Source organism: Psammomys obesus, unplaced genomic scaffold (assembly GCF_907164565.1).
Source record: "Psammomys obesus unplaced genomic scaffold, mPsaObe1.curated_primary_1811, whole genome shotgun sequence".
NCBI lineage: Eukaryota > Metazoa > Chordata > Mammalia > Rodentia > Muridae > Psammomys > Psammomys obesus.
The window spans coordinates 8,768,972-8,796,883 of NW_026592666.1; the positions used below are offsets into that span (position 1 = coordinate 8,768,972).

A 27,912-nucleotide genomic window follows, 5' to 3' on the forward strand; every position below is an offset into this window, starting at 1 on the left:
CCCAGCTGTACATGCCATCTGTAAAAAAGGGGAGACTGATTTAAAATAGACATGTTAGGTACTGGAGAGATGGCTGAGCACTTAAGAGCACCTTGCTGTTCCTGCAGAGGACTTGGTTTTGGTCCCCCCAGTGTTAGGATTGTGCAGCGGAGTTAGAGGGTGGGTTCATAAATCATGCCCAGCTACTGCTTCCACATAGGAGGTTTTATTAAGGGAAATGGGAGGGGGGTCACAGAGACCATCCCTGGGCAGGGTAGGAAAGAGAGAGAGAAAGGAAGGAGGTGGTACAGTTTTCTTATAGGGTGACCCAGAGTATGTGCAGGTGGTCCATAGGTGGCCTCATAGATGCCTGATGTCCCGTTTGTCAGGTCCCTTGGGGACTGGCCTGCTTACAGATCCCAACACCCACCATCCAACAAGGCAGCTTACAACCATGAATAACTCCAGTTCTAGTGGATCCTAAACCTTCTCTGACCTCCTTGGGTGCCAGGCACACACATGGTTTACATACAAAGCATAAAGGCAAATATACATAAACAATAAAACAAAATCACTAATCAATATATACTCATTTGGAAGTATTCACAGCACTAGGATTTGGAGGCAGGAAGATGGGAAGTTCTATCAAGTTCAATCCTCCATGAGGGCTAGCATGAGATACAGGAGAACATGTCTTTAAAAAAAAAAAAAAGAAAAAGAAAAGAAAATCCTACCTCAAACTATGGGATTCGGAGTGGTTGAATACTTTAAAGGAAAACTAATACCTCTCTGAAAAATATTACCTCACTCTTCATTCCCCATTTAAAAAAAACTTCAGAGAGGAGCTTTCTCTGAAGTTCTTCCAAAAGGAACCAATTGTGTAAGCCTCCCTAGGAATCCCAGCACTAGGGAACACCAGAGGAGAGGCTGAAGGTATGCCATGTCTGTCAGACCCCAGTCACCTATTCTGAAGGGTCACTCCAACATGACTTTTATCACCGAAACCTCCATGGCAAAATGCTCATTGTTCACCACACTGCTGCCCTCTTACCCTCAAAAACAACCTCATCACCTATCTCCCCAAAACCTCAATTCCTATTCCTTTCTGTAGTCAAAGGTGTTCTAAAACCTTAATCTCCTTCTTTGAGTCTCATAGTTTATGGGGCATTTGTGTATATGTATGATAGCTAATTCCTATTCATCTGTTAGTGTCAATTTATTTTACCGAATTATTGAGATTCCTGAGAGGAAATCTCCCTTCTTAATACTGTAATAATCACTACCCTGAAGAGCCTTGAAGAACTGTCACATCTGTAAGGCTAGATTGGAGTTGCTGAGCCCAAGGTAGCATCTTTTCATTTTGTTAATTCTAGCTTACCCTGTGTAGAACTTAGTCTGTACTTGTACCAGGGAGCATGACTATTTTTTGTTTGTTTGTTTACCCCATGCCTTCAAATTTCCACTGAGATTTAAATTCCACATTTAAGTAGAAGGTCCCACCTTTCTGTTTCATATGATATAGTTCTTTTTTTTTCCAGTTATCTTTGATTATATTTGAGATCTGCCCTTCTAGGACCCAGATGTGCAGCTATAAGCTTCTTCTCCAGCCCATTTCTCAGTGAACAGGAAAAGTTAGTATCATGTGACTTATTCTACTCATGTTACTCCCAGTTATTATATTCTGGCTGCTCAGCATTAGTAGAGTTCTGATTGCAGCATGCTTGGTGAAACTAAACTCCCATTTTCAATAACAAAAGATTCAAATTGTACCTGGTCAGCCTTCAGACATCTGCATCCTGAGATAGATTTGCAACAAACAGAGATAGCAAAGGTAAGGCCTGTAAGCAGAATACAGGTGAGGACACTCGCCTACCATGTGCAAGGCTTTGTTTGATTCCCCAGAACTTCAAGGAAAAGAAAGACATAATATATTGAACTATTATCCTGAAGCTATAAAAAGACATACTGTAAAACTGCTAATTGGATGTATATAGAAGGGAAACCACATGTCATTTTAAACATTAAAGATAAGAAAGATGTTTATAAGTTACCATTCTACTTATTCAGGTAGTAAAAGGGCAAAGTTAAACACAAAGCATTATCTTGCTGCCTGAGTAGGCCAAAGTTTCCTCTACAAGACAGTTATAGACCTGGTGGAAATTGAATTCTGGAAACCTAATAGCTGCTTGAATCGCCTGTCAGCTGATACACTCTACCTCAGAAGAAAGCATCTGAAAAAGCAAGGCCATGCTTTGAGTATGCAATTGACTAATTTATTAATGTTATTACATTATTGTACCATCCATTGTTTCTCTAGGACTGTTATATAAACTGTTTTGTTTAAAACAAGCAGTTAAGTCTTTTCAAGCAATTGTGTTAATTTAATTTTCCCCCACCAAATTATAACTTAACATAAATTAATTGACTCACAAATTTTAACAAAATAGTCAAGTCAATTTGGCTTGCTGACTCAGCCTTAGATCGTGGGATGGAGACCAGTGTTTACAAAATGTAAGTATTTGAACCACTGAAAAAATACTTCTACTTAACTGCCAAATGCAAATGGCAGGGACAGCTTGTTCTGATAAAGTAACAGAAGGTTCATTGGTGAGCAAAATAGTTTTCTAAGAGTATGTCTTTATTTCTCCTTAGAATTAAGGTGAAAAAGGTCTTTATTTTTATCAGTAATGATGATGCTGTATAATAGTACTATGTGTATTTTCATGCTTTTTATTTGGCAAACTAAAATGTAGCCAAAGCTGAGTCCTTCCACACTTTCATGTGGTTTTCTTTTTATTTCACAGGTGAATTAATATACTCCAAAAACTTATGACTGTGAAGTTTTCCCTTTTTTTTTTATAAGTCTGGAAATATATATATATTCTTTTTATTGGTTCTTTATGAATTTCACAATATGCACCCCAATCCCATTCATCTCTCCAGCCCCTTGTACCTGCCTCTGCCCTTGCAACTTCCCCCAAAAAGAAAAATCTCGTTGTGGAAGCTATAGTCTGTCACAGTATACCTTTTTGTCTACATTTCTTTGCTTGCAAATGTTCATTGCAATGAGTCATTGGTCTGGTTTGAGGCCTCTGGCTTCTGCTACTCTCTCAATGCTGGAACCTCACTAGGATGCCTTTTGGATATCCTGTTTTTGCCCTGTGTCATGAAGATCCTACAGCTCTGGATCTATAGAACCAGCCCCTTCATGTTCTCCAGCAATTCACAGATGGGTTAGATATTGGGGTAGGCCAACTCAAAGCCCTGAATCTGGACCTGGGCAGTATCTGAGCTGGGGCCAGCTCTCCTGCATCCACACCATCTGGGACTAGCTCTACAGCATTACCCTGGCTAGCTCATCCAATGCTGCAACTAGCAAGTAGTAGAGCTAGCTCTCCAGATCTCATGTCCTCAGGTCACCTGTACCCACACTCTCAGGGCCACTTCTACTGTGCTGCCAGGTGAGGTGCACAGCCCACTCTCCAGAGTATTGCAGCTAGTGAGGGGGCAGGGCCAGCTCTCTTTCTCTCATGACCCTGGGGCCAGCTCTTCTGCCTACCACACAGGTGGCAAGGAGAGAGGTTTGGGGAGAGCATCTCTTCCTTGTCCACACTAGTACATGGAAGACAATTTGCTGGACCAGCTATTCTCAGGCTCAGGGTCACCTCTTCAGGCGAGGTGCAGGGCTTGCTCTCACAAGTGCCACAGTAGGTGAAGGACAGGGCCAGCTCTCCTGTTCTCATAACCCCAGGGCCTGTTCTCTTGCTATCCTGAATCAGGCTAGCCTTATACTCAGAGATCCAACTGTTCCTGCCTCCCAAGTGCTGGGATGAAAGGTGTGCACTATCACTGCCTGACTTAATAATTCTAATCTAGAAAAAAAAAAAAAAAAAGAAATGTATTCAGGTATACTTAATTGTCTTCAGATCTTACCTCACTGACAGCAGTCTGTATTAATCTAGAGAAAAATTTAAGTGTTGAGGGAAAAAAGGACTTTTAAGCTTATTTTTACTGTTTTTCAGTTATGTCTATGTATGTGGGTAGGATGTGCACATTAGTATAGGTTATGGGGAGTCCAGAAGTGGCATCAGATCTTCAGGAGCTGGAGTTAGAGGGGATTGTGAGCCATCCCATGTAAGTGATGAGAATCAAATTCTGGTCCTTTACAAAAGCAGTAAGCCCTCTTAACCCCCAAACCATCTCCCTAACTCTGGAAGAAATGTTATAGTTTATTTGGTGCTTCATAGGAGCTAAAATAGCATTTGGCATATATGGGTATTTGGCATATATTCTTTGTCTGGTGGCAATATTTTGCTTTATGTTAATTTAAATAATTTCTGTATCTTAGATATCTTAATACCAAAACATTATACTAATGTATTTGCTATAAGCTACCAAAGTTGATAGGTTCTTAAAATAGTTAAGGACAGCTTCCCTTCACCTCTGGCAACATCTTTCTCCAAAGAGAAATACTACAGGCGGAAAGACTGGTCACATTGTCCTGATTGGGGAAAGAGGAGGTGACAGTGTCCTGATTGATCTGAAGTGAACCAAAGGTTTCCTCAAGTTTTTTCCACTTGAAACAGAGGCAGTGCCTGAGCCTGTAGTGAACTCAGAAGTCTTAGGACACCTAGAAATTACCACCTGTATTGGCTATTCTTGCTTGTCAGTTTGACTACATCTGGAATAAGCTACAATCCAGACATGGAGGGCACTTGTGAGAGATTTTTTGTTATAATTGAAGTGAATAAATCTACTTGTCTGGTCCTTTGAGGTAAGAAGACACACACCTTTGATTTGGATCTTGGGCAGGAAGACAGAACTTTAATATGAGCCTTACCTTTTGCTGGAAGTCTATATACAGACATGGAAGAAAGAAGTTTTTGCTCTGCCTGCTTGCCCTTGCCTTGCTAGCACATCCATTCCTTCACTAGCATTAGAGCCTACTTTTTCAGGATTCCAACATATGGAAAAGACCAGCTGAAACATGCAGCCTTGTGGGACTGAGCAACTACTAGATTCTTGGATTTTTCATTAACAGCTAGTCATTATTTGATTAGCTGGACTGCAGCCTGTAAGTCATTCCAGTAAATACCCTTTTCGTATATATATAGAGAGAGACTCATTCTGTAAGTTCTGTGATTCTAGAGAACTCTGACTACTACACCATGGAAACTTGGGAATCAGGAAAACTAGCTAGTGTAGCAAGAGATGAGGAACAGGTCAGGCACAAGAGTGCATGAGAGAACCAGCCCCTGTTCTCAGGGCTCCCTGGAACCTATATTTTCTTATTTTGTTATTGTTGTTAACATTTTATTTTGTTGTGTGAATTTACTGAGAATGTATCAAATCTTAAAAACCTAGAACCCAAGCAGAGGTAGAGTTCCAGGCCAATCTGGTCTACATAACAAGTTTTAGACCAACCAGGACCGCATGGTGAGACCCTGTACCAAAACAACCATAAACACACCAACCTTAGAACCATAAGATTGTAACAAAATAAATGAGCCTCTAAATGTTTATATTTTTATTTTTATCTCTTCACACATAAAAATCTTTGGAAAGTTTACTAGCTTAATCACAATTCAGATGTACATTTTGCTCAGCTAAAAATGCCTTGAGATATGAAACATGCTGATGTCCTAGCTAAGAAAATTTAAAATTCCTAGGTCTAGTATGTGGCCTCAGTGGCAGAGTGTGTGATCAGCACATGAGGACCTAAATTCAATCCCTAACACTACTCTTTTATAAAATTTATAAAATTTAGCCACTGATTCTATGTCAGTCAAATAATATTTTTTAATCAAGCCATTACTAGTGACCCAATCTAGACTTTAAAGGTCTAGAGCGGGTTTGTTTTTTTGTCATAAATCAACACATATACCAATGACTAGTAAGTATCTTTGTTGTTAGAAAGTGTGTAAGGATTTTCAGAATGAAAACAGGACATTGTCCTGCAGGACAGTTAACAGCTCCAAAGTGTCTGTCTCCTGAAGTAAACTTTCCTGGAGCGCATCATACACAATGAGCGTTTGAAGCCACTTCATCCATCTCAGTGTCTCACATTTCCTCCTTTATAGAAAAGTGCAGCTCAGACCCACAGGTCCTTTAGGTTTAGATTCACTTTCAGACTTATTTAGATTTAGCTTATATTTAATAATAACCTAAATATATTTCAATTGACAGTGTATACTTTAAATGCATGTATGACCAGTGCAAAAGCAAAATTATCCATGTATCCTATCTTGAAAATACCCACCTATGGCCTGTTTTATATTACTGTCATCTGTACATTATTTCTTGACTCAGGGAGAATTTTGAAGTGCAGGTATTTTTTTAAGACAGTGGGGTTATAAACATCACCTATGGGTGTAAAACATAAAAAAAATAATATTTCTTTTGTTTATATATATTTTAGTTTACCAGAAGCCAGAAAAGCTATATGATAAATAATACAGTAATATTATAGCATGATTACAGGAAGACTCAGATCGAGCTTTGAATTTATTACAATTCTAAGTGAACTTTTAAGTAACCTTTTCTAACTGAAAGTATTGCCTGCACTTTAAAAACTGAGAAGATAAGGAACAGCACAGCTTATCATCTTCGCTACGCTCGTAGGTGCCTTTCTTTCTAGAGCCATCATGAATATTCTTTCATGTATTTTTAGCCCCATCAATACCGCAGCGGGACCTCTGCACATTCTTGATTGCCTAAACCACTCCTCGCTGCCACTCAACCTCAGCCACTGTGCCTTGGGCCTAACCCAAGCTCCTGGTAGTTACTGAGTCCTCTCCAGTAGCTAACTACACCGCTGCTGCCTATCCAGTCCACTTGCTCTACCTCAAATGCACTCAGCACGTCCTACTTCTGCCCTCTTCTTGCCTTCTTTCCTCCTTTCTTAGGAAAAGTCCAGGGTCACACTCTAACAGCAGGATCTATGCTTTGTAATTATCTTATGAGGTTACACTTTTCCTCGTGCTCTTGAAGTTTAGATGACATGGCGTCTACAAGGGGCATGTGCTGTTTAATCAGGCATGCATGTGTGCTGGGTGAACTCTCCTATTGAGCTGTACTGTTAGCACACTGTGTGTCTTCTCAACTCTGTTCTCTTAATATCTTGAAACTGATCATAGTTGCAATGTGTGCATCACAAACTGGAAAGAGCTGCATAGATCAGTCTTATTTCATTTTGTTGGATATAATAGAGAAATGCATGTTAATTTGTAAGATGTGTCAAGCATATAACCTTTACATTGCAAATAATATCCCAAATTAAGGACATTGCTATAGTATTTGAAAATACTATTTGATTCCGTGAAAAGTATTTGTATCATTGACTAACAAGTGACATTCCTATGTATATTCGCATCTTAGTGTTATTTATCACTGATATAAATGAAAGCATCAAGCTATGTTTATATGAGATCTTCTTTCTCATCAATTCCAACCTTTAGGTACAAGGATTTGACAAAAAAACAAACAAAAATATTCATTGAGAATTGTACACTGAACTTAGAAAAGAGGATAATATCTATTATTATTCATAAATTATGTGCTTCACAACCTTTAAACCAGCAAAATGTATAATACCCCCCTGTGAGTGTAAGGAAAATATATGTCTTCCTCCTTCTCTTTGAAATGATGGCTAAACTTTTACCAGATGGCCTCAGGTGACAAACTGCTAGTCCCAAGCCAAGTCACCCCACTACAATTTCTCATAAGAATCACATCAATCATATTTGAAAAGCTCTCAGTCCAGCAGCAGCTGCCAGAAGGAAGGTATTTATGGGCACATATAATTTTTAACATCACTTTTTAAAAACATAATTAGTAGGTTTCCATCAAAATTCAGTATGTAATACATTCAGTAATGGTAGTAAGTACATATAATTTATCTTTTCACTTAGATCTTTCTTTTTTCCCCCAACTCCTTGTCTTTTTCTAACTTTAAGTTAACTTTGAACTATATCAGTAATGAGACCATTACATCTTTCTATTAAAATTCATAATTTGGAATTTGTTTTGGCCTAATTTAAATGCCTACATTTTAGACTCAAGTTAATTAGTCTGAATGACCAAATCCCCTGCCAATTATGTAAATGCAGTAATTGCAGGTTGAGTTACCTTATGTTAAGGTTAAGATAAAAAAATATGATAAATGTGACTACCCTGTGATCTTACAATAAAAGTATTTCTTATCATTATGGTATCATGAATCCAATAATGTTTCAGTTTTGTTTTATTCTAAGTTGAGATATTTGTGTCACAGCTGGCATATGTTTAAAATTTTTAGTTTTAGCTTTTATTCATATATCTGTGTGTATGTCACATATATACAAGTTCCTGTGGAGGTTAGAATTGGATCCTCTGGAGTTGGAGTTACAGGTGGTTATGAGCAAACCAGCTCAGGTGCTGGGAACCGAACTCATGGCGTCTGGAAGGACAGCAAGCTGCTCTTAAGCTTTGAGCCATCTCTCCATCTTCCTGACATGGGTTTTTAAGAATATTGCACATTAATGGTAAATAGGGTCTCTCTGTGAGGGGAACTTTTCTTTATGTAATGGTGAAGCAATTATTTTTTAAATGTTGCTTTAGTTTCTTTTATTGATACGTACAATACAATTTTGTGATACCTGTCTCATATGAAGTATCTTAACTTTCTCATCTTAAAATTCCAGATGGAATTAGGACCAAAATTTCATTTTAAAACGAATTCTTTGTAATGTGAGCGGGGTTCACCAGCTAGCTCTCATGTGGCTTAACTATTCTTCTGACAGCAATCAAAGTTCTCATTTCTGGAGCAAGAGGGAAAAGGACATGTGAGTAAATGATAAAAGACGGGGTGGGGGATAGAAGGGAACAAAAATGCTTAAACAATTGCAGAGGAAATGAAAGGAAAAGACCAGAAGAGCCTTGCCATGCTGCTCTATGAAAAAAAGGAACAGAAAAGACCTTCCCATGGAGCGGTGTTTTGTGCAAAATTTGGAGGTTAAATGTAGATTCTATGTGTGTTTTCACTCGTGCCCGTGTGTGTGTATGTGTGTGTGTGTTATCAGGTTGACCATGTGATTGCCATGGTAGTATCCAAAAAACCCATGTTTTATTCCATAATAGCCATCATGTGCAAAGTAGCAAGGCCAAAGAAAAGCCATTGCTACGGAAAGAGCCAGTGCAGTGTAATAGTGCATGAGAGAGTGTATAACTTTCTTATAGCATGTTACAATTTTTGTAACTCTGACAGAGATCTTATAAGTTAGATCCCATCAAAATTCCTCTATGCATAGGAAAAGTACAGTGTACATAGGGCTTAGTATTGTTTGCGCATTCAAGCATCCTCAGGGTCTCGGAGTATACCCACAGGTAAGGAAGGACTACTACCTTTCATTCTGAAAGAAGATCCCGTCCTTGGGGCCATGAAGTCATGCACTGAACTCCAATAAATAATCCCTGGTATGCGCTACTCTCTCCCCTTCTGACCTGTCATCTCTCCACAAGCTGCCAGCTTCAATGACCTAGCTTCTGCTGGCCCTCAGGACATATCATAGTCAAGTAGCTCCTAGCATTGACAGTAGAACAGAGAGAACTGGCTGCTCTTAGGTGTGGCTTTGTTGTGTTGGCTGACAGAAGGAATGGGAACACTATATCATGACCGTAGAGCCCGGTTCCGTGTTCAAATGGTCCCTCAGTTTTTTCAGAGTTTCTGGTGGATGGACACAGGATACTAGTAAATGACTGTGACAATGTAGCTTTTGTTGTTTGGCATTGGGAATGTTTTAAAGTAAGAAAAATCAGGGAAGTCGCTGGTGAGGCTAGAAATGTTATCAATACTGTACGACTTCAAGGAAGAGACCTTGTTGAAAAGAGCCACATCTAAGAATGAGATGAACATACAGGTTTGCCAGCCTTTGTATGAAGAGCCACCTTCCCTTCTGTTGTGGATGAGCAAACTCTGCTCCCGGGAGGGATGCTTGGCCTCAGTGCTGATTCGAAGCCTCTTCAGCCCACAGACAGCCAGGTACTTAGTAGGGAGGGTGTTGGAACCACACAGAGAGAGCTTCAAATCTTGGACCAGAGTGAACTTGAGCAGGTGGCCCAATGTGGCTGGATCTGTGAACCAGATGGTCAGGTGGCTGTGATAGCTGGTTTGCTCCATGGTGAAAGGCAAGACAGACTGACAGCTGCACATCAAGTTGGCCAAACTGTAGTCACAGTCTCTGATGTCTACAGGGCAGCTGCAGTTCCGAATGGTATTTCCCTTTGTGAAAATCAGTGTGCTGATCTTCTGACCTTTTGTGAAGTGGTCAAGTGCAAAGACGCCTAATGCCCCGAGCAGAAGGAGGCAGAAGCTGGGAGGTGGTATCATTCTTGTCCAGTATGGACTGGTATGCTCCTGTTTCTCCTTCATTGCCAGTCCACTGAAAGCCACCTGAAAGGAAACCTGAAGCTTTATTATCACAGCCTCCTTAGAAGAGCACTGCTGAAAGTCGCCCCCAAACCAGCAGCTGTAAACGTTCCTATCTTACATTTCTAATCGAGACAGGCAGGGATTTTAGCTTGGCACTTCATGAGAAGCAGCAGCCAGACTTTTCAACTCTGCTCAGTTGAGGCATAAAACTCCCAGCGATATGTGCTGACAGCAAGACTGATGTGCCAAGAGAGCTGGATGATGTCATTAAAGGACCACATCCTATCTACCTCAGGGACTTGGAGTTACTTCAGTAAGCACGTCCTGCCAACATCTACCAACATCCAGTACTGCCTACCTGTGCTTGCACAAAGCTGAGCAAGCGCATAGCCTCCTCCCACTCAAGATCTGACTTCCTGGAATCCAAAGAGAAGCAGTTCCTTGTAGGAGTCAGCTACCCACCCACACAGGCTGGCTAATAGCACAGTGGGAACAGCAAGGAAACATTTAATGGTAAACTTCTTACTAGACAGATCCTCTCCCCTCCAACACAGCCACCCTTTTCTCTGATCCTACAAATGTACTTGTCTATCAGAGTCAATTGAAACTGTTAATAGACAATCTGTTGTCTTAACATATCTGCCTTTATCCCAGAACAAATTTTATAAATTGATTTTGTCAAATAACTTATTGTGAGGCCCCAAAACTAAGATGTGTGTGTGTGTGCGCGCGCACTGAAAAATAAACTGCAGTGGGAAAACAGGAAGTATCATATTTTAAAGAATAACTGAAGGAAAATGACTGACCGGCTAGACATATAATAGATGATCTGCCCCTTCCTGTGTCTCTGGAGGAAAACAGGCACTATGGCAGAAGCCATCAGATTTCAGTTTTGCAAAAACAAAGTTTCTCCTGACTTAACTGACGTTAGTGACAAACCAAACATCTGTGTTTACTGAACACCATAGAGATGGGGAGATACTTGGCATGAGCCTGTGACTGGAAAGGTCAGAGCTATGGGCAGGGCCACCATAAAAAGGGATGGGCAAGCAAGAGAAGGTTGTGTGCAAAAAATACGACAGCAGGAAGGGGGGAGACTGAAGTGTAAGGTGAGGCCACAGGCACCAAGAAACTGGAAATGCCACAGCTCTGACAGACAGGCAGACATCACAGGGAGGATAAAAATAGGCTCAGCCAAGTAAAGAACTGAAGGAAAGATACTGGCAGCAACTATAAATACAGCCATCCAGTCAGTTCGTACTCACTAGAGTTTATTAAATTGGGGGAAACTTTACTAGCCCTGCAGATGCAGCCTAGACTTCAGGCCCCTTTGGGATCCTGATTTCATGGAGCTTATGTTCTAATGGAGACATGATTCTCTTCCTTGGCTGTGGCACTAGAGCCCAAGGCCAAGCTAGACCTAGATAAGAGGATCCAAAGCTACAGTGGGGAACAGCAAGGCCAGGAGTCAGGCAGGTGTTATGTGCCAAGCCCTGGACCAGGCCAGGCGGAAGAATGCTACATGCTGCCTTCCATGCTTTATCCTCAATGGAAGATGAACAGGGCTGAGCTGAGAATAGCTCTGTGAACACAAAGATGGTTACAAAGCCACAGCAGAGAGTTGGCTTGAATTTATTGGAGGACTGGGCGAGCATTTTAGAGTATCATGTTTATTTTGAAGCAGTCACAGGAGACTCTTAAAGAGCTTATTAACAGGTATATTTTGTAAGAAAAGAAAGAGCTTTGGAGAGGGAGCAGTGTGCTCCTTGAACAAGAGGCTTGCTTATTTTAAACTGCATTAGAAGGCATAGGTGACTGACTGCCCCATTTTGTAAAGAACAGGAGGGAATTTATCAACTACAAGATAATTTTAGACAATCAGTTGTCCCCGATTCTATCAGGTTTCTGGGACTCCACATCCCAGTAACCTTGTGTTCACTATACTAGGAATACAGTGAATATCACTGGCTCCCTCCAACCCCTTCCTAAAAGAGACAGTGATGGGGCCAGGAATGGCAAGAGTGATCCACACATCAGCCACGACCTGGGGGGAAATGTCTGCCTCATTCTTCGTGTACAGATACTGTTTGAGGCAGGAAAAAGAGGGGGTGCAGGAAAGGGAAAACATGGTTGTTTGCTAGATCAAGGACACCAGAACTTTCCAAAGAGATTTGAGAGCCTCTTGTCAGTAGTCAAGGCCCTGACTGGGAACTCAGTCACTGCCCCTGGACACCAGGGAGGCCAAAAGCCAGAATGCGGAAGTTGCCAGTAGCTGGAAGCTTCTCTAAGTGTCTACAGGTTGGGACAAAGGTCCTGCTGGTCATATTATTCCATTTTGACATTTCTCACCTTCAGTTTGCCATGATTTTCTTTTTACAGTCTTGTTAAACAGACACGAACACCCCGGCTTCACTGCAGGTCACTGATTTGTGCCTATGCTATAAACAGAATGGGCACAAATAAATTACACTGCCTACATTTTATGGCAGTGGAAGAGGGAGTCTTACTGTGGCAGAGGGACAAATACTCTAGCATAGAGCACAGAAAGAGGTGGAACACTGAGAAAAGGGTGTGGCCTGCCAGGGTGGGCTAGAGGGCTCCAGCCCAGCAGGACCTCTGGGCGCGCTCCCCACTGCCACCCCCGCTGCCACACAGTCTCAGTCATCTCTGTCCTCTTAGCTTTTCCAAATCCTTGTCATTCTATCCTAATTGTATGGGTATTTTTTCACTTCCCCCACTTTAGAGATATCCTCCTCTTCAGAATCTGAGGGAACAGTATTGGCGATTTAGCTCAGTGGTAAAGTGCCTCTGGGCTCGGTCCTCAGCTCTGGGAAAAAAAAAAAAAAAAAGATAACAGAATCTGAGGGAATAGAAAGGGACAATCCTAGGGAATAGGAAGGGACAAGGGAGCTATGTAAAAATGTGTGTGTGAGTGACTGTCATAAACCCATTATATATAATTAATATATACCATGACTTACATAAGCAGCATAATTACATTAGGAAAATATTAGTTTAAAATGACTTTTCTTAGATTTATGGAATTACATATATGCAATATTAAGAATAGCATGCTAGCCCAGTGTGGTGGCACACACCTATAATCCCAGGACTCAGGAGGGCAGAGGCAGTCAGATCTCTGTGAATTTGAGGCCAGCCTGCTCTACAAAGTGAGTCCAGGACAGCCAAGGCTACACAGAGAAACCCTGTCTCAAAAACCAAACCAAAACAAACAAAAAGAATAGCATACTTCAGAATATTAAAAAAAAAATAGTCCTTTCCTCAAATATTACCTCTCCAGTGAAGCTTATTTGACGCCTTCAAAGCCCTGGTGTAGTTAGGCACTGACTTAATACAGTGTGCAAATAGTCGAGGCTGGAATTGTGGCAATCTACTGTGATTACTGGCTAAAGGTATCTCCAGCGGGAGAGGAACCTCTCCCTGATGGAGCGGCTCTTGTTCGTGTTTTGTTTCTAGCATGGTACTCTGCATCTAGCAAGGACTCAACCAGTTCTAGTGATTGATGGAAAAGCATAGCTCAGCAAAGGTCAGCTATGGGAAGCCAGTTCAGACTACCATCTTGAGGAAAATAATAATAATAAGGAGAAGAATAATCATGGAACCATTTTTAAGCATGTCTTGATCTTGCTGCTCAAAAAGAGAGGCTATCAGGCTAACTCCTTATATCTTAAGTCTTCCTCCTCCTCAGTGGGCTGGATTCTCAGACAAACTCATGACTTCATGATCTTGGTAGAGACAGGTTTTCTCCCAGCTGAGCAACCTTCAGAGGAATTTGTATTTTTAGCCTTCAAAACCATAATAAACCCCCACCTCACTTTTCTCCCAGTTTCCCCACAGACAAAAATGCATCTTCTCCCTGAGTCAGCCATTTAGCCTTGGGGCCAAGGAGTAGATCAAGGGACTCGAAAGGCAGTAGACTGGGGTGGGAATGGGGGTTAGAACGTGCACAGAGGGAAAGCAGTGAGCAGTATCAGAGAAAGGCAAGATAAGACCCCATATGCCCTCAAAGCTCTTGTGTATACCAACCACCTTTCCCTCAAGCTCTCAGCGAGCACAGATAAAATGTGTGCCAGGATGCTCCATTCTGTGGTTTCTAAGAGTGCATGTTTCAGAGGCTGGGTCTCCAGTGTGATGATGTTAGAGATGACAGGACCTTTTAGAGGCAGAACCAACTGAGAGATCATAAGCCTACCAAGGGCATTGATCCCAGACATCCATGCACTTCTTGTAGGATTCTGATTGGTTCTGGTGAGAGGGCCGGTAAAAAAGAATGAATCTGACCACCTATGAGTTCTGGCGTTCTTTCTCCCCACAATTTATCTCTCCCACATGCTTCCACAAGGATGCCAGTTGCCATGGGCCCTTATACAAGAGCTGTTGCAGTGCTATTTGTAATTTTATCCTTCAAAACTTTAAGGTAAAGAAACCCTTCCCCCCCTTTATGAACGTCCCAGCCTCAGATATTTCATTATAGTAACAGAAAACAAAGAGATATACTGACTTTATGGGATATATTTGGTGTCTTCTTTATTGAATGACCCTTCATTTTCACCACCTCAGAATCTTCAAATATTTTTGTGGTAACATTTGAGGTGCTGCGTTTGTGATAGACTCCTTTGCTATCTCCCCAAATACTGGCTTCAAAATGTGTTTCTTGGGGCACCTGCCTGTTTTCTGCTCTTACCTTCAATATCACAGCTCAGGATTAAATCTAAAACTATTTTCTTCTTACTCAAGCCCTTATCAATCTCTACGTCTTGTGTTTCCCCCTTTTCTTTACTGGTATCATTTCTCTAATTGCTTTTCCAATTTTGAATTAAAAAAATCCCTTCTAATTTAAAATTAAATACACTTGAATTAAAACTTTAAATCACATTTGATTTTTAATTGCTTCAATGATTTGAAGAATGGCACATTTCTCTAGTCATATTTTTATCCTCTTCATTAAGTTTACAGAATTCAAACATCATTATTTATGACATTTCAAGTAAGTTTGGGGTACATGGTCCAAAAGCTCTTCTGTCTCAGACACAGTATCTCCTTACAAATACTATCTTCTTACAAACATAACTCATCCAGTTTGAGACCGTCCTTTTGGAGCCAAGGATAAACATGACCTAAATGTTTGGCGTAACCCTATTGAGAAAGAATCTCTTGGAATTTGTGTTGAAGCAACTGATGTCCATACCTACTTAAGTCTTTGCCTTCACACAGCTTGTCTCCCCACTGAGAGTTCTTTAGCTAACTAAGTCGTAGCAGTGCCTCTGGCTTTAAAATCTGTTCAGTGGTTTAAGCCTCAGATCCCATGAGTGGACAGAGTTTTTATCATTTTTCTGGAAATTTTCACATCTGCTGACATTTGAGTTTTTCTTATCTCTCCACAAAGCCACTTATCTGCCTTCTGATCCAGGTGTATCACAAACATCCTCTGACCACCAGGACTCCAACGTCTTCTCTCCCCACTTGGCATACCGCTTGATGCCATGTCTAAGTTTCCTTTACTGGTGTAGTGCTGTGTGATAGGCTTTCTACCAATGGACTAGAGTAGAGAATTTTGTGAAGACCCTGGATACCAAAACTACCAAGAAGAGCTTGAGTCTCAGGCTGACTGTATGGAGAGGAGCACACCTTCCTTAAATGCCACTGGGCTGTGACACAAGGGAAATTCTGTAAGCCATGCTGTTTGGATGTTTGTGCACAGGTATCCATCTTATAAACAGATCAGGCACAGCACTGATTGATGGTGCTAATGTTTACAACTTAGATCCTCTTTTCTCAAAAGACAATGTTTTGTCAGTGTGTAGCGGGTGCTTAGTTGATACCAGGCTGATGACAATACCATCTAAATCATGGGAATCAGAAACAGAGAAGACACCACACATCCTTCACAGCTCTTGGAGTTTCCCAAGGGACAGTACACTTTTGGAAGCAACCACCAAGTGGCCAGTGAGAAGACGATGCCTTTGGCAACACTGGCTAAAGACACAGTGAAGCATTGGAGGCAGACACTGTTTGGAGTTTAGGCATGAAGGGTTAGGAGAGGATGCAGTGTGGACAGCGACTCAAGCGCTTGGTGTGTTCAGTGCGCACATCAGACGTCCCGGGTCGGGGTCTGAGAGCATGCACAGGGCAGGTCTAGACAGGCCCTTGCTGGCCAAGCTGACAGACTTAGGCTTTACGCTCACAGCAGTTTGGTCTCCAAACTAGTCTAAAATCCTTTCATCAGTAAAAAAAAAAAAACAACTTGAAAACTCTTCTCAAATAGATGATGCTTTATTTGTGAAGACTGTACATGTATTTTCTGCATTGTAAATAATACACGAACAGAGTTTTTAAAATTTGAGATACAAAAGAAAATGAAAGGTCTCATATCTTCAGCTGTACCCCTCTGGCGTGGCCTGTGCACCTTCCTCAGTCTCCACACCCTTGAAGGAGCATCTCTGGAAGAGGCGAACGTGGACCAGTAAGGTTTGTAGCAGAGGAGAGATCTGTGTTTGAAGAATGTGGCTGAGGCTCCAGTAAAGACAGAACCGAGGGAAGAGCTATGTCCCTAGGAAGCCTGTGTGTGCGTGTGTGTGTGTGTGTGTGTGTGTGTGTGTGTGTGTGTGTGTGTGTTTCCAATGTTTACATGGTTCTGTTTTCTGAATCCTAGCTCCAGGCTCTCTAGTTATATTTATTCATACCTGGGATTTCCTGAGGGGTGAACAGACCCAAGAGAGCAGGGTTGAGGAGAAGGGGCTGAAGACAAGGTTCCTTCCTCCTGTGGGCATGTGTCTGATTCACCCACCTGAATCCCTCAGAGGGAACAGTGGTATGGGAAGCAAGGGAATCCAGATGGAAATAATGGAAGCCACTGGCCTGTTCACTCTTAATATCTCAACATAACCTGACTAGAAACTCTACTTCTAGAGCCATGTGTCCTGGTTATAGGTGGCTAAGAGAAGGGCAGAGCTCAATTCTCTGAGACAGAAGACTCTGGGAAGTTTGTTGAATGGGCACGTAAGCCAAGCTGCTAATGAGGACCAGCTATTGACAAGCTGCTATGAACAAGTAAGACCCCTTGCTGTTCCTGCTTCTTAATTTCTTAAGCATCCCTCCCCTATCCTTTCCAGGTGCCCAATGCTGAAAATCCATCCTTAGGCAGTGTTTAGTACCAGCTTTTGGTTGGAAGTAAAACTAAAATATTTGTGCCCAATATTTGTGCACTTTATGCTTTACCCCACCTTGACCCTACTAGGGGAATAGCAAGGGTCTGATGGAGCATATGGGGAGTGTGATGAAGACGCTGCCCTTCGGCTCTCAAAATGAGTCTTCACCTGCCTGCTGGTTTCCTGCTTGCCCACAACCATGCATCTCCCTTTTCTGCTGGGCTGTGGAGAAAGGCTGAGTATGCTGTCACATGCTGCTGGATAACTGCTGTCTCATCAGAGCAGCCATTTCCAGCCTCACCAGAAGCAGCAATGAGCCCCTAAAGTTTGGGCCCATTGATGTTGTTTCGTTGAAGGAATGGGTGGGAAGGGCATCAGACCTCACCTGCGCCTCCAGGCCAGCTGCATACGGTTCTGCCTGAGCTGCTTGAGCTCTAACAGTCTTGGGAGATGCTAGAGTATAGAGTGTGGAAGGCTAACTAAAGGGAACACTACATCTGTGCGGCTTTGGCACCATTCTGCATGCTGGAGGGGAAGTTTGCAGTGATGCCTTGCTGTCTCTTCTGTCCCTCTATGGAACTTCGAGGAGCCTGTGCTCTATGTGGCTGATTAACCTGATTAGAAAGGTCACGGAGAGCTCCTTCACCACGGCCTACCGCGCTTGCAGTGAGGCGCACCCAGGTGTGCTAGGAGCACATCAGGGACTGGGAAGAGCCTGGAGTGTGTGGGCTTGGAGTGCAATGACAATTCACCTTGGGCTATTTTCAGCCTCCTCAGTAGATTTCTTGTCCACATCTGACCTAACATCCTGTGACTGGCAGACAAAACCTTTGGAATGTGTTAAGAGACCACTAATTTTCACCACCAAGATGCTAAGAATGTCAGCAGATAGCATCTGAGGCCTGTAGCAGAGAGTTCCCCACTTTGCTGTCGCCAGGATTGAATGTCTGCATCAAGGAATTTGAAAACTGCCTTGACTTATGACCATCTCTGTTTTGTTGCTGTAAAGCTTCATCAAACTGTTACCACACTGGAACATGGAATTTGGGGTAACCTAAATCTGTGTTCTCAGGCCATTGTCACTAATATTTGGCTCCAGAGTAAACTCTTACCCGTTTGAAATCAGAGTTGTGTCTTTGCGACGATGTCTGTGAGCAAGGCCAGCAGGCTCGCTGGTGAGCAGAGCTGGCCTGAGGTGGGATGGTGCTGACTGTTACTGGTGCTCTCCTGGGGCGGGTAGACATTGGTTCATGTCTCCCCAGGGAAAGCTCATGCGGCAGTGGGCAAGAGGCTCCATGGACACTCTCAAAGCCTTAGTGTAGGATCTTGAAAGACCTCTTGAGTTTTTAGCACTTTTCTTCAGGTGTGTTCCAGGAGTACACTGCAGGGGCAGGTGAGGGATAAACAGTGTGAGAGGATAGTAAAGGGAAACGATGTCCTTATTTCAAAGGTCTTAAGGCTGAAAGTTCTGTGAACGTGTATCTCCTCCTGATGTTTTCCTAATGCACTTTTCTTCTTCACATTCCACAACAGCATACAGGATGAGCCACTGAATTTTCACATGGTTTTCCAAGTGCCAGACACTGCAGTCATCCCTCTGTGGGCAAAGATTGCGGCTTACAGAGGTCCAAGTAAGGCAGGGCTCAGGTGCACCACCACTTTGATGCGGTCAGCATCTTGGCTGATTTATTAAAGCCTCTGCTATCATCTCACAAACTTCTTGGTGTAGAAAACAGAAATTAAAAAAAATATGTCTCAGATATTAAAACTTTGGCAAAATTAGCTTCAAGCATACAATTTGGGTCATTATTGAAGTCAATTTAAAATGTCTTTGTGACCGTTCTTGTTCATCTTACTGTATGTGGTTGGGCCAGCCTGAGAATAGTTCTGAGTTCCTAGCTCTCAGTGCAGTGCTGTATGACAATCCTTCCACACGGATTGGAGCCAGAGCAAACTAAATGCATCGTCCTATGCATAAGCACCACTACCACTGTGCATAGGTTAATTACACTGCTAAGTTCTGCTTCCAGAGTTTCCCAGTGGCAGGACTGTACCAGCATGCCCTGTCAAGACATAATACCCAGAAGCCACTTCAAAGCTGAAAGTAACGGGCTCGTTTGCTGCATCTTATACCAACAGTTTGATTCGAAAACAGACTCAGTGGAAAGCTTCCCTCTTTGCCTGATATTTTTCTGTAGCAAGTCAAATCAGATTTATAACCAGTTGTGGAAATGGGGAGTTCTGAAATGAATAGTGAGCTAACCTGGGAATTGGAGGAATTTATTGTCCAACACCCGTATCAACTAATTCAGGTGTGTGTGAGATAGTTAAAGGAATTTCAGGAGTGCAGATGTCAACAGAAAAAAAAATATATATATAAATTACCTTAAGTTATTTGTATATGGGGTTGGGGTTGTGGGTGCGCACCTACAACAGTGAGTGTGTGGAAGTCAGAGACCAACTTGGGAAGGTTGGTTCTTTCCTTCTACCATGTGGGCCCTGAGGATTGAACTCAGTTTGGTTAGGCTTGTTGGCAGCACCTTTAACCATTGAACCCTCTCACGAGTTCCAAAACACACAAGTTCTGATTTCCTATTTCTACCACAATGATAGACAAACTGAATAGTGGGCCCTAAAGATGCCTCTGTCCCAATCTTTCCCATGCTTGTAAGTTGGTGAGAATAATTTTGTGATAATGGCCATCTTGTCAAAAGCAGTCTATAGATTCAACACAATTCCCATCAAAACTCAAAAAATCCTCACAGAAATTGAAAATAATCTTAAATTTTATATAGAAATGCAAAATATCTAGGATATCCTGAGCAATAAAAAAAAAAAACCTACTTGAGCTATTACTACCCCAGATTGCCAGCTACACTACAGAGCTACAGTAATTAAAAATAGCTTGGTGTTGGTATAGAACCAGACAATTTGATCAACGGAATAGAACTGAGGGTCCACACATAGGCCCATGTTCCTATAGATACCTGATTCATTTTTTTTACAAAAGGCCACCAAAATACAGTGAGGGAAAAGACAGCACCTTCAATAAATGCTGCTGGTTAAGTTGGGTAGCTACATGAAGAATGAAATTAGATCCTTGTTCCTCGGCCTGCATAAAAGCCAAATCCAAATGGGTGAAAAGCTTCAAAATAAGCTCCAACCCCCTGAATCCAATAGAGAAGAAAGCAGAGAATGTGCTTGACCCTGTTGGCTAAGCAGAGGCTTTTCTGGACAGGACGCCGGGATCAATACATGGGATGCCTCCAGACTAAAAAGCTTCTGAACACAGAGCGCCATTGTCTGAGTGCAGTGCCAGCCTACAAAAATGGAAAAATCATCACCAGCTGGACATCCGACAGGCTAGTGTCTGGGATATACAGAGAACAAAAAGCTAAGCTAAGGGACTGGTGAGGAGCCTGTTAGTGCCATGTCCAGCCATGAAGGTGGCAAAGAGAAGCTCTGGAAGCAGCCCAAGAAGATGGACGAGGAAGATGAGGCTTTCAAGCAGAAACAACGAGGAGCAGAAGAAACTCAAGGAGCTAAAAACCACCCTGCGGGGAAGGGCCACTCACCACAGGTGGAATTAAGAAATCTGGCAAAAAATCAGCTGTTCCTCATATCTGAGGTGATGGTGACCCTCTTCCCTTCCTGTTTAAACATCTGGATTCCTGCCATAGCGCATTTGCCACCTACAGCTAGAATGAAGTGTTATCCTAGAACCTACTGTACGTTGTAATAAACTTTTGTAATAAAATAAATACGATGGCAAAAAAAAAGCTAAGCATCAAGAAAATACACAACTTAATTCAAAACTGAGGCATGAAACTAAACAAGAGAGCTCTCAAAAGATGAGACACAAATAGCTGAAAAACATTTTTTAAAATGCTCAACATTCTTAGCCATCAGGGAAATGAAAGTTAAAATTACTTTGAGATTTTACCCCAGTCAAATGACTGCTATCAGAAAAAACAGGTCAAATGCTGTAAAGGATGTGAGGAACACTTCTACGCTTCTGTGCTTGTGCAGCTAGGAAGGCCAGGGTGGAGGTGCCTGCAAGGGCCAAGAATGGATCTACTACCAGATCCAGCTGCACCACAGGTCGGCATATCCCTAACGGACTCCAGGTCCCACTATAAAGACAAATGCTCATCCATGACATGGAGTCATCCCGGGAGTCTAGCAGCTGAGAGTGGATAATGAACATATTTCACGCTTATGCAATGGAATATTATTCAGCGATTAAGAAAAACAAACTATGAAAATCACAGGTAAATGGTGGATCTAGAAATAGTTATTCTGAGTAAAGTCAGAATAGACCCAGAAAGACAAACCTTGTATATATATATATATATATATATTTTTTTTGTTAGCTTTGAATCTTCAGATATGAGTATTTCATTCAGAATACTTACACAGAGGAGGAGATTAGTAGGGAGCTGTGGGGTGCTTTCAATGGGAGATAGGATAGGATGAAGTCATATAAAGGATTAAGGGGGAAATAATGGAACAGGAAAGATTAAATTTGAGCAGGGGGATGGGAGTGCAGGAGGGAGGAGTGAATTCCAGGAGGGATAAATAACACTACAGACCCTCTGAAAACAGCCAGATGGAAACACCTTCAAAACAAGGCTTATGAATGTGGAAACTTGCTAAAATACATAATGGGTATGAAGGGATGAAGGGTTGAGCACCCTGTAGTGACGAAGCTGACATCACAGGCTGACAAATGAAAGCCCTGTGGCAGGAATAAGTTACTTCCTTTTTGAGTTGTTAACCAATGATGTCCCAAGGACCCCTAAACATGATGTTAGTGACACTGCTATTGATTTACTCTCTATACCAGTGATTTTCAAGCTGTGGGTCCTGACCCTCCTGAGGGGTAGAGTATCAGACATCCTGCCTCTCATATATTTACGTTATGGTTCATAACAATGGCAAAGTTACAGTTCTGAAGAAGCAACAAAATCATTTTCTGGTTGCGGTCACCGCAACATGAGGGACTGTATTAAGGGCTGCAGGATTAGGAAGGCTGAGAGCCACTGCTCTAGACTGTGAAAGACCGTGCTGCTGAGGACACCATATGCCTGAGCCATAGAGCATGGAGAAATGGCACCTACTCATCTGGAGCTTCAGTTAGCTTCAGTTAGTAGCACAGGCAGAGGAGAAAAATAGCCATCAGTCTAAAGCTACTGTGAACCCTGCAGTAATGCCCAGCCTGGCAAGACATGGCTGCTAGTACAATAGTGGCACAGATACCATGAGGATAACCCACTACTTTCTGATCGAATTTAAGTCCTGGCCCTCACTGTTCCTGGGGCCAGGGAACTACCAGTGAATAGGCCACGGGCCTCCAGGGTAACCTGCTACCATTCTGTAAATACACACAGAATCAAACACACGCCTAGTGATTTCTAACACACAGATTGTTGCTTTGGTCAGCCCTCAACAGAAAAGCTGCTGTTTATACTACATGGCCCACGATTGGTCAAAGTGTAGAAAATAACAGACTGCAGAGTGCTGCTCAGCCCTAAATGGAACATCTGTGTCACATCTGTGTCACACCCCTCCTCCCATGGCTCAGAGATCATTGCAGAAGAGGGGCCAGAGGCCGTGGATGACTACAGGGAAACTGCTTTCTACATATATCAGGGCCTTGCACAGATGAACTCACAATGATTGTGACAGTATGCACAGGATCTTTGCAAGCTCAAGTCAGACAAAGTCCCAGCATGGAGAGAGAAGATGGGCACAAAGTCCCACTCTCAGCTGAGGAGCCATTGGCATTGATAACTGCTGGGAGAGGAGGGAGGGTCAGTGTAGCCTCTGGTCTGTCAACCATGCTCCAGTGGAAGACGTGCATTACAGAATCCACGGACAGCACCGATTGCACTTACATTACAGAATCCACGGACAGCACCGATTGCACTTACCTTTTTGTTGTTTCCTGTGTATTACAGTGATTCCTTGTGTGTGTTTGTGTATGTGTGAATGTGTATGTATGTTAGTATGTTTGTGTGTGTGTGAGAGAGAAAGCAGACCATGTCATGGTGTACATGTGGTGGTCAGAGGACAACTTGTGGGTTCCAGTAATCATCTCTTGCCCACGTGTGGTTCTAGGAATTGAAGCCAGGTCACCCAGCTCGGCAGCAAATGCCTTTAACTGCGGAGCCATCTTGCAGACCCCATTGGATGTTTCTTAATATGCTATACTGGAGTTCACCTGCTGGGGATCTCTGGCAAATATACAACTTTGTCACAGGCCCAAATTAAAGAACATCTATAAAATAGATATTCTATCTGATTAGAAAAATGTCAGTATACAAGATACAAAGAAAGGCCATGTTTCCATCGCAGAACAAAGGACACTGAATCTACTTGTAACTTACTTTTAGAGAGTCTGGAATGTTCTGTGGTATTATGACTTGTGAGTGCTCTAACACAGGCGCCAATGATCTCCACAGCCTATAGTCTTCTGCAAGGGTGACACAGAGATAAGAAGGGTGACCTAACGTTGCCTCAGTTCCCAATGTAACTTTCTATATCAAATCCTTAAATACTAGGTCATTCAGGGGTTGGAATTCTACTTATCCACCATCAAGGTATTACACATAATGTTTATAGCATTTAAAAAATTGAGTTTTTTTTTTTTTTTTTTTTTTTTACTTAAACACCCATAACTCTAACTTGAATATTAAAGGAAAACCATTTTTTCTGTTGTGAACAATAAATCTGTCTGGAAGGGTTGTCTCTTCTTAAAATAGATAGAAGGATAGAAGATGATGGATAGATGGGTTAATGGATAGATGGATGGATGGGTAATTGGATGGATGGATGAGTGGATAGGTGGGTGAGTAAGCAGCTGGATGGGAAGATGTTTATAGCCTACATCTATGTTTATATTCCTTTTAGCAGGTGTATTTTATATTCTTCAGATGGTTCTGGTTCCAGGGAGGTAGATTATGGAGTGCTGTTCTCTGTGGTAAGACCCAAAGGATAAGAGAGCTTTATTACCGGATTCTTCTAGAAAGCATGCTGTAGTGGGAGAGCACAGGTACTGCGCCACTGTAAGCTGCACACTGGTTCTTCAATTTGCAGTGAATAATTTTAGTCAAGGTGATTGATCTCTACATTTTCATGTCTAGAAAATGAAAAAATAATTTCTAACATGCTAAGTCTGTTCAGTGTCAAAAGTTGTCTGCTATCCACATATTACCTATCTGCCCATCTTCTACGTTTTTGAAAAATAATTTATTGACTTCATTAAAGTGCATGTGTGTTTGCCTGTGTGAGTTTATATGCATGATGTGTGTGCAGGATCATCTGAGGGCCAGAAGAGGGTTTTAGATTTAGGTGGTTGTGGACTGCCATGTAGGGATTGGAAACTAAGCCCAGCTTCTCTACAGAGCAGTGAGCCCTCTAACTGTTCAGCCATCTCTCCATGTCCCTAGCTTCTAGATATTTGTATCTATCTCTCAGAATTATAGTTTTTCTCCTTTTTACTACCCGATTTTCCATCCTCATTGCATTCTTTGATAGTGGACTTCTCTATTTTAAAGGGCACAGCGTTGGGTGTGTAAGGAAGGAGGTGTATCTGGAGGAATTTGGAAAGGTGGCGAATATGATCAAAATATATTTTAAGAAATTCTCAAAAAATGAATAATCACAGCAGGAAGAAAAAAAATACCACCAACCACAAAGAAAATGGTCATCAATAAACGACAATGTCCTTTACAAAGTGAGAGTCTCCTAGCATATTAAAACTAACTGAAATCAGGCCAGGCATTCTCCATATTTTTTTATTTACTAAAGTTCACTTTTATTTTAGAATAGTCTCACTAAGGGGTAGAGATGGCTCAGAGGTTAAGAGCACTGACTGTTCTTGCAAAGGTCCTGAGCTCAAGTCCCAGGAACCACGTGGTGGCTCACAACCATCTATAGTGAGATCTGGTGCCCTCTTCTGTCCTACAGGTGCACATGTAGGCAGAACACTGTATGAATAATAAGTAAACAAACAAACAGACATTTAAAAAAATAGTCTCACTATGTTGCTGTGGCTGGTCTTGAACTCCTGAGCCCACGCGATCCTTCACAGGCACAGCTAGCACCACAGGCTCACACCTGACTTTACCTAGTAATACTAACAAGGATTGGGTGCATCTTGTGCCAGATATTGTTTCAGATATGTTTGAGGCCATTGACTACTTGCAATAGCCATACAAGCAGATGGTAAAGCTCCCCAAAAGATGGAGGCATAGAGGGGCTGCATAACTTGCCACCGGTCCCAGATCTCATTTGTACTGGCTTAGACGTTAAACCAGACAGCCAATTACATCAGAAGGAGCCACAGTGGAAATGCAGACTCCACTGATGTCCCACACCTTGTGATACGTTGCTCGACTACAAGGCCTCTAACGGAGCTGTCTATGGAAATCTTATACTAAATGAGAAGAATTAGTGTGTTCTGTTATATATAAACACCTCAGAAAGTCTTTGAAAAAGAAACTGATATAAATTAGTTTAAAAGTTCAAGTTCATTGTTAGAAGAAGCTAAGAGAAGCCAAGTGCTGCTTCAGCTAATGCAGGTACAGAATGTGGTACAAAGAATTCTCAGTGAGTCTCAGGAATTCCTGACTAAAATGGAGGTTACCTCTTCTTCCTCTGAACACGGCGACTCTGGCAATGAACAAAGCCTTCAAGTTTCTCCCTGGAGCAACCTGAAATACATTCAGGTGATTTATTCACTGTCATCTGAACCCATGACTTTGCCCAGCTGCCGGCTGGACAGCGTCCAGGCAGTTGAGACTAACTCCTGTCTGTCCCTGTGACCTCTTACTTGTCTCTTAAAGGCACAGACACCAGCCACTGGGCACTGGATTCCCAGAGCTGATCATGCGCCAGTTTTAAGCAATGAAAAACTGGTGTGGAAAAGAAAGTTGGAAAATACGACTTAACTGTTGAGAAGCACTAATTTCCATAAACACTTTACAGAAACTATTATTCTCAGAAGCTGTCCTATTTCTGTCAGAAAAAAAGAATTAATGAAAAAAATGTTTCCCCTCCAAACATATTGCATTATTCATTCTAAAACGTTAGTAACTTCTCAAGATTCACCCCTTTCACACACACACAAAACTATCAAAACAAGTTTGCAAACAATTCAAGTCTGAGTTTGCAGTATTTTATAAGGAGGTTTTTTTTTTTCATAAATATCACATACAATGCTTTTGAAACACTTTTCCTCTTCAAATATGCTAACATACTTTTCACTAAAATCTTCCCAAGGACATGTTTATAAAACAATAAATTGATGTAGGAGTGTATATGGACTACTGGAATTTTATTTAAACACTCATCTTGTCTTAGTTGTTAATTATTTATCACACTTTTTCTACTTTTGCATAAAGAGCATCAATGTTTTTTAAGTTAGCTATCCAATCTGCCTTTTAATGCTTATTTATCAAGTTTACTGCTTCTTTCATTTCGTGTTTTCTGAGGAGTGCTATTAACCTTGGCCTGAAAGTGGGCTGTAGACAGCGCTGAAGGAGAAAAGCCAAGCCCCAAGGCATCATAGGCAATTCCAATTCAGAGTCCTTGGTTTTCTCTGCAATTCTCTATGGAGAAGAGACGGGATCTGGATCTGCTTGATTTCATTATTACTAGGTTTAAAGATTAACAGAAGAGAGCAGCCAAACATTTTAAATAGAAACAAGTTCAGGGGCTTATCCATTTAGGGACAAAAGGAGAAGACCATTCCATTCTTTGCTTAACACCCTGAAAAAGTATTTCCTTTTAAAGGCAGAGGACAGTAGAAAGCCATCCGGTTGCCTGGAAGCCCAAAGGGTGTTTGGTGGCACCCCACCCTTAAGTCACATATTCAGGGGTAGTGAAAGTTCTGAGGAGGCTGCCCTGACAGAGGCCCCGCCATCCACAGTCATGGAACTCCCGGCCATGCGGCAGAAAGGCTGAAGGTGTCAGGCTCATCTGTCGAGCGAGCAGTCAGGGACGGGACTTTTAAGCAGAGCGGAGGTGCTACTTACATCTTGCGGCTCCACCGCAGGGCCTTGCCTGTCCAGTCCGCAGCCCCGGGGCTCTTCCCTGGCCTCTGCTCCTTCACCCCGGCTTGACAGCTGGTTTAATCTGCGAGCCAGGGTGGAATGTGTGGTCTCGTGGTCTCTTACTCGCTGTTCTTTTCCGTTTGCAGAGGGCCAGTGGCCTGGTGGTTTCCGTGGCAACCAGAAGGAAGCTGGCTGGCCTACCGGTTTTATTAACTAGCAGGAGAGAACCTGTCTCTATGGGGCTGCAAACCGGGAAATTTCCAGCAGAAACTGAGGATACTGCTGCTGTAGACTGACC

General features: G+C 42.1%; 1 protein-coding gene across 10 annotated transcripts; it reads right to left on the reverse strand.

Moving 5' to 3' along the window:
• CUNH21orf62 (chromosome unknown C21orf62 homolog) lies at positions 1-27,912 on the reverse strand. Of its 10 annotated transcripts, none has more exons than XR_008720989.1 (6): positions 27,597-27,912; positions 26,207-26,273; positions 24,571-24,697; positions 23,946-24,031; positions 18,669-18,937; positions 16,681-16,848 (listed from the first exon to the last, which is right to left on the reverse strand). XR_008720989.1 is itself a non-coding variant. In XM_055614923.1 (3 exons), the coding sequence occupies exon 3, from the start codon at positions 10,385-10,387 to the stop codon at positions 9,704-9,706; it is 684 nt and encodes a 227-aa protein (XP_055470898.1). In that variant the 5' UTR covers positions 10,388-10,408; positions 26,207-26,273; positions 27,597-27,912; the 3' UTR covers positions 9,544-9,703. The 10 variants fall into 10 exon arrangements, 3 of the variants coding, with proteins under 3 accessions (XP_055470898.1, XP_055470900.1, XP_055470901.1); XR_008720987.1 differs by having other exon boundaries at positions 16,681-16,896; XR_008720991.1 differs by lacking the exons at positions 16,681-16,848; positions 18,669-18,937 and adding an exon at positions 1-18.

Bases quoted from the DNA above. Each gene is read 5' to 3' on its own strand.
- CUNH21orf62 (XM_055614925.1), bottom strand. From the start codon at position 10,387: ATGAAGGAGAAACAGGAGCATACCAGTCCATACTGGACAAGAATGATA.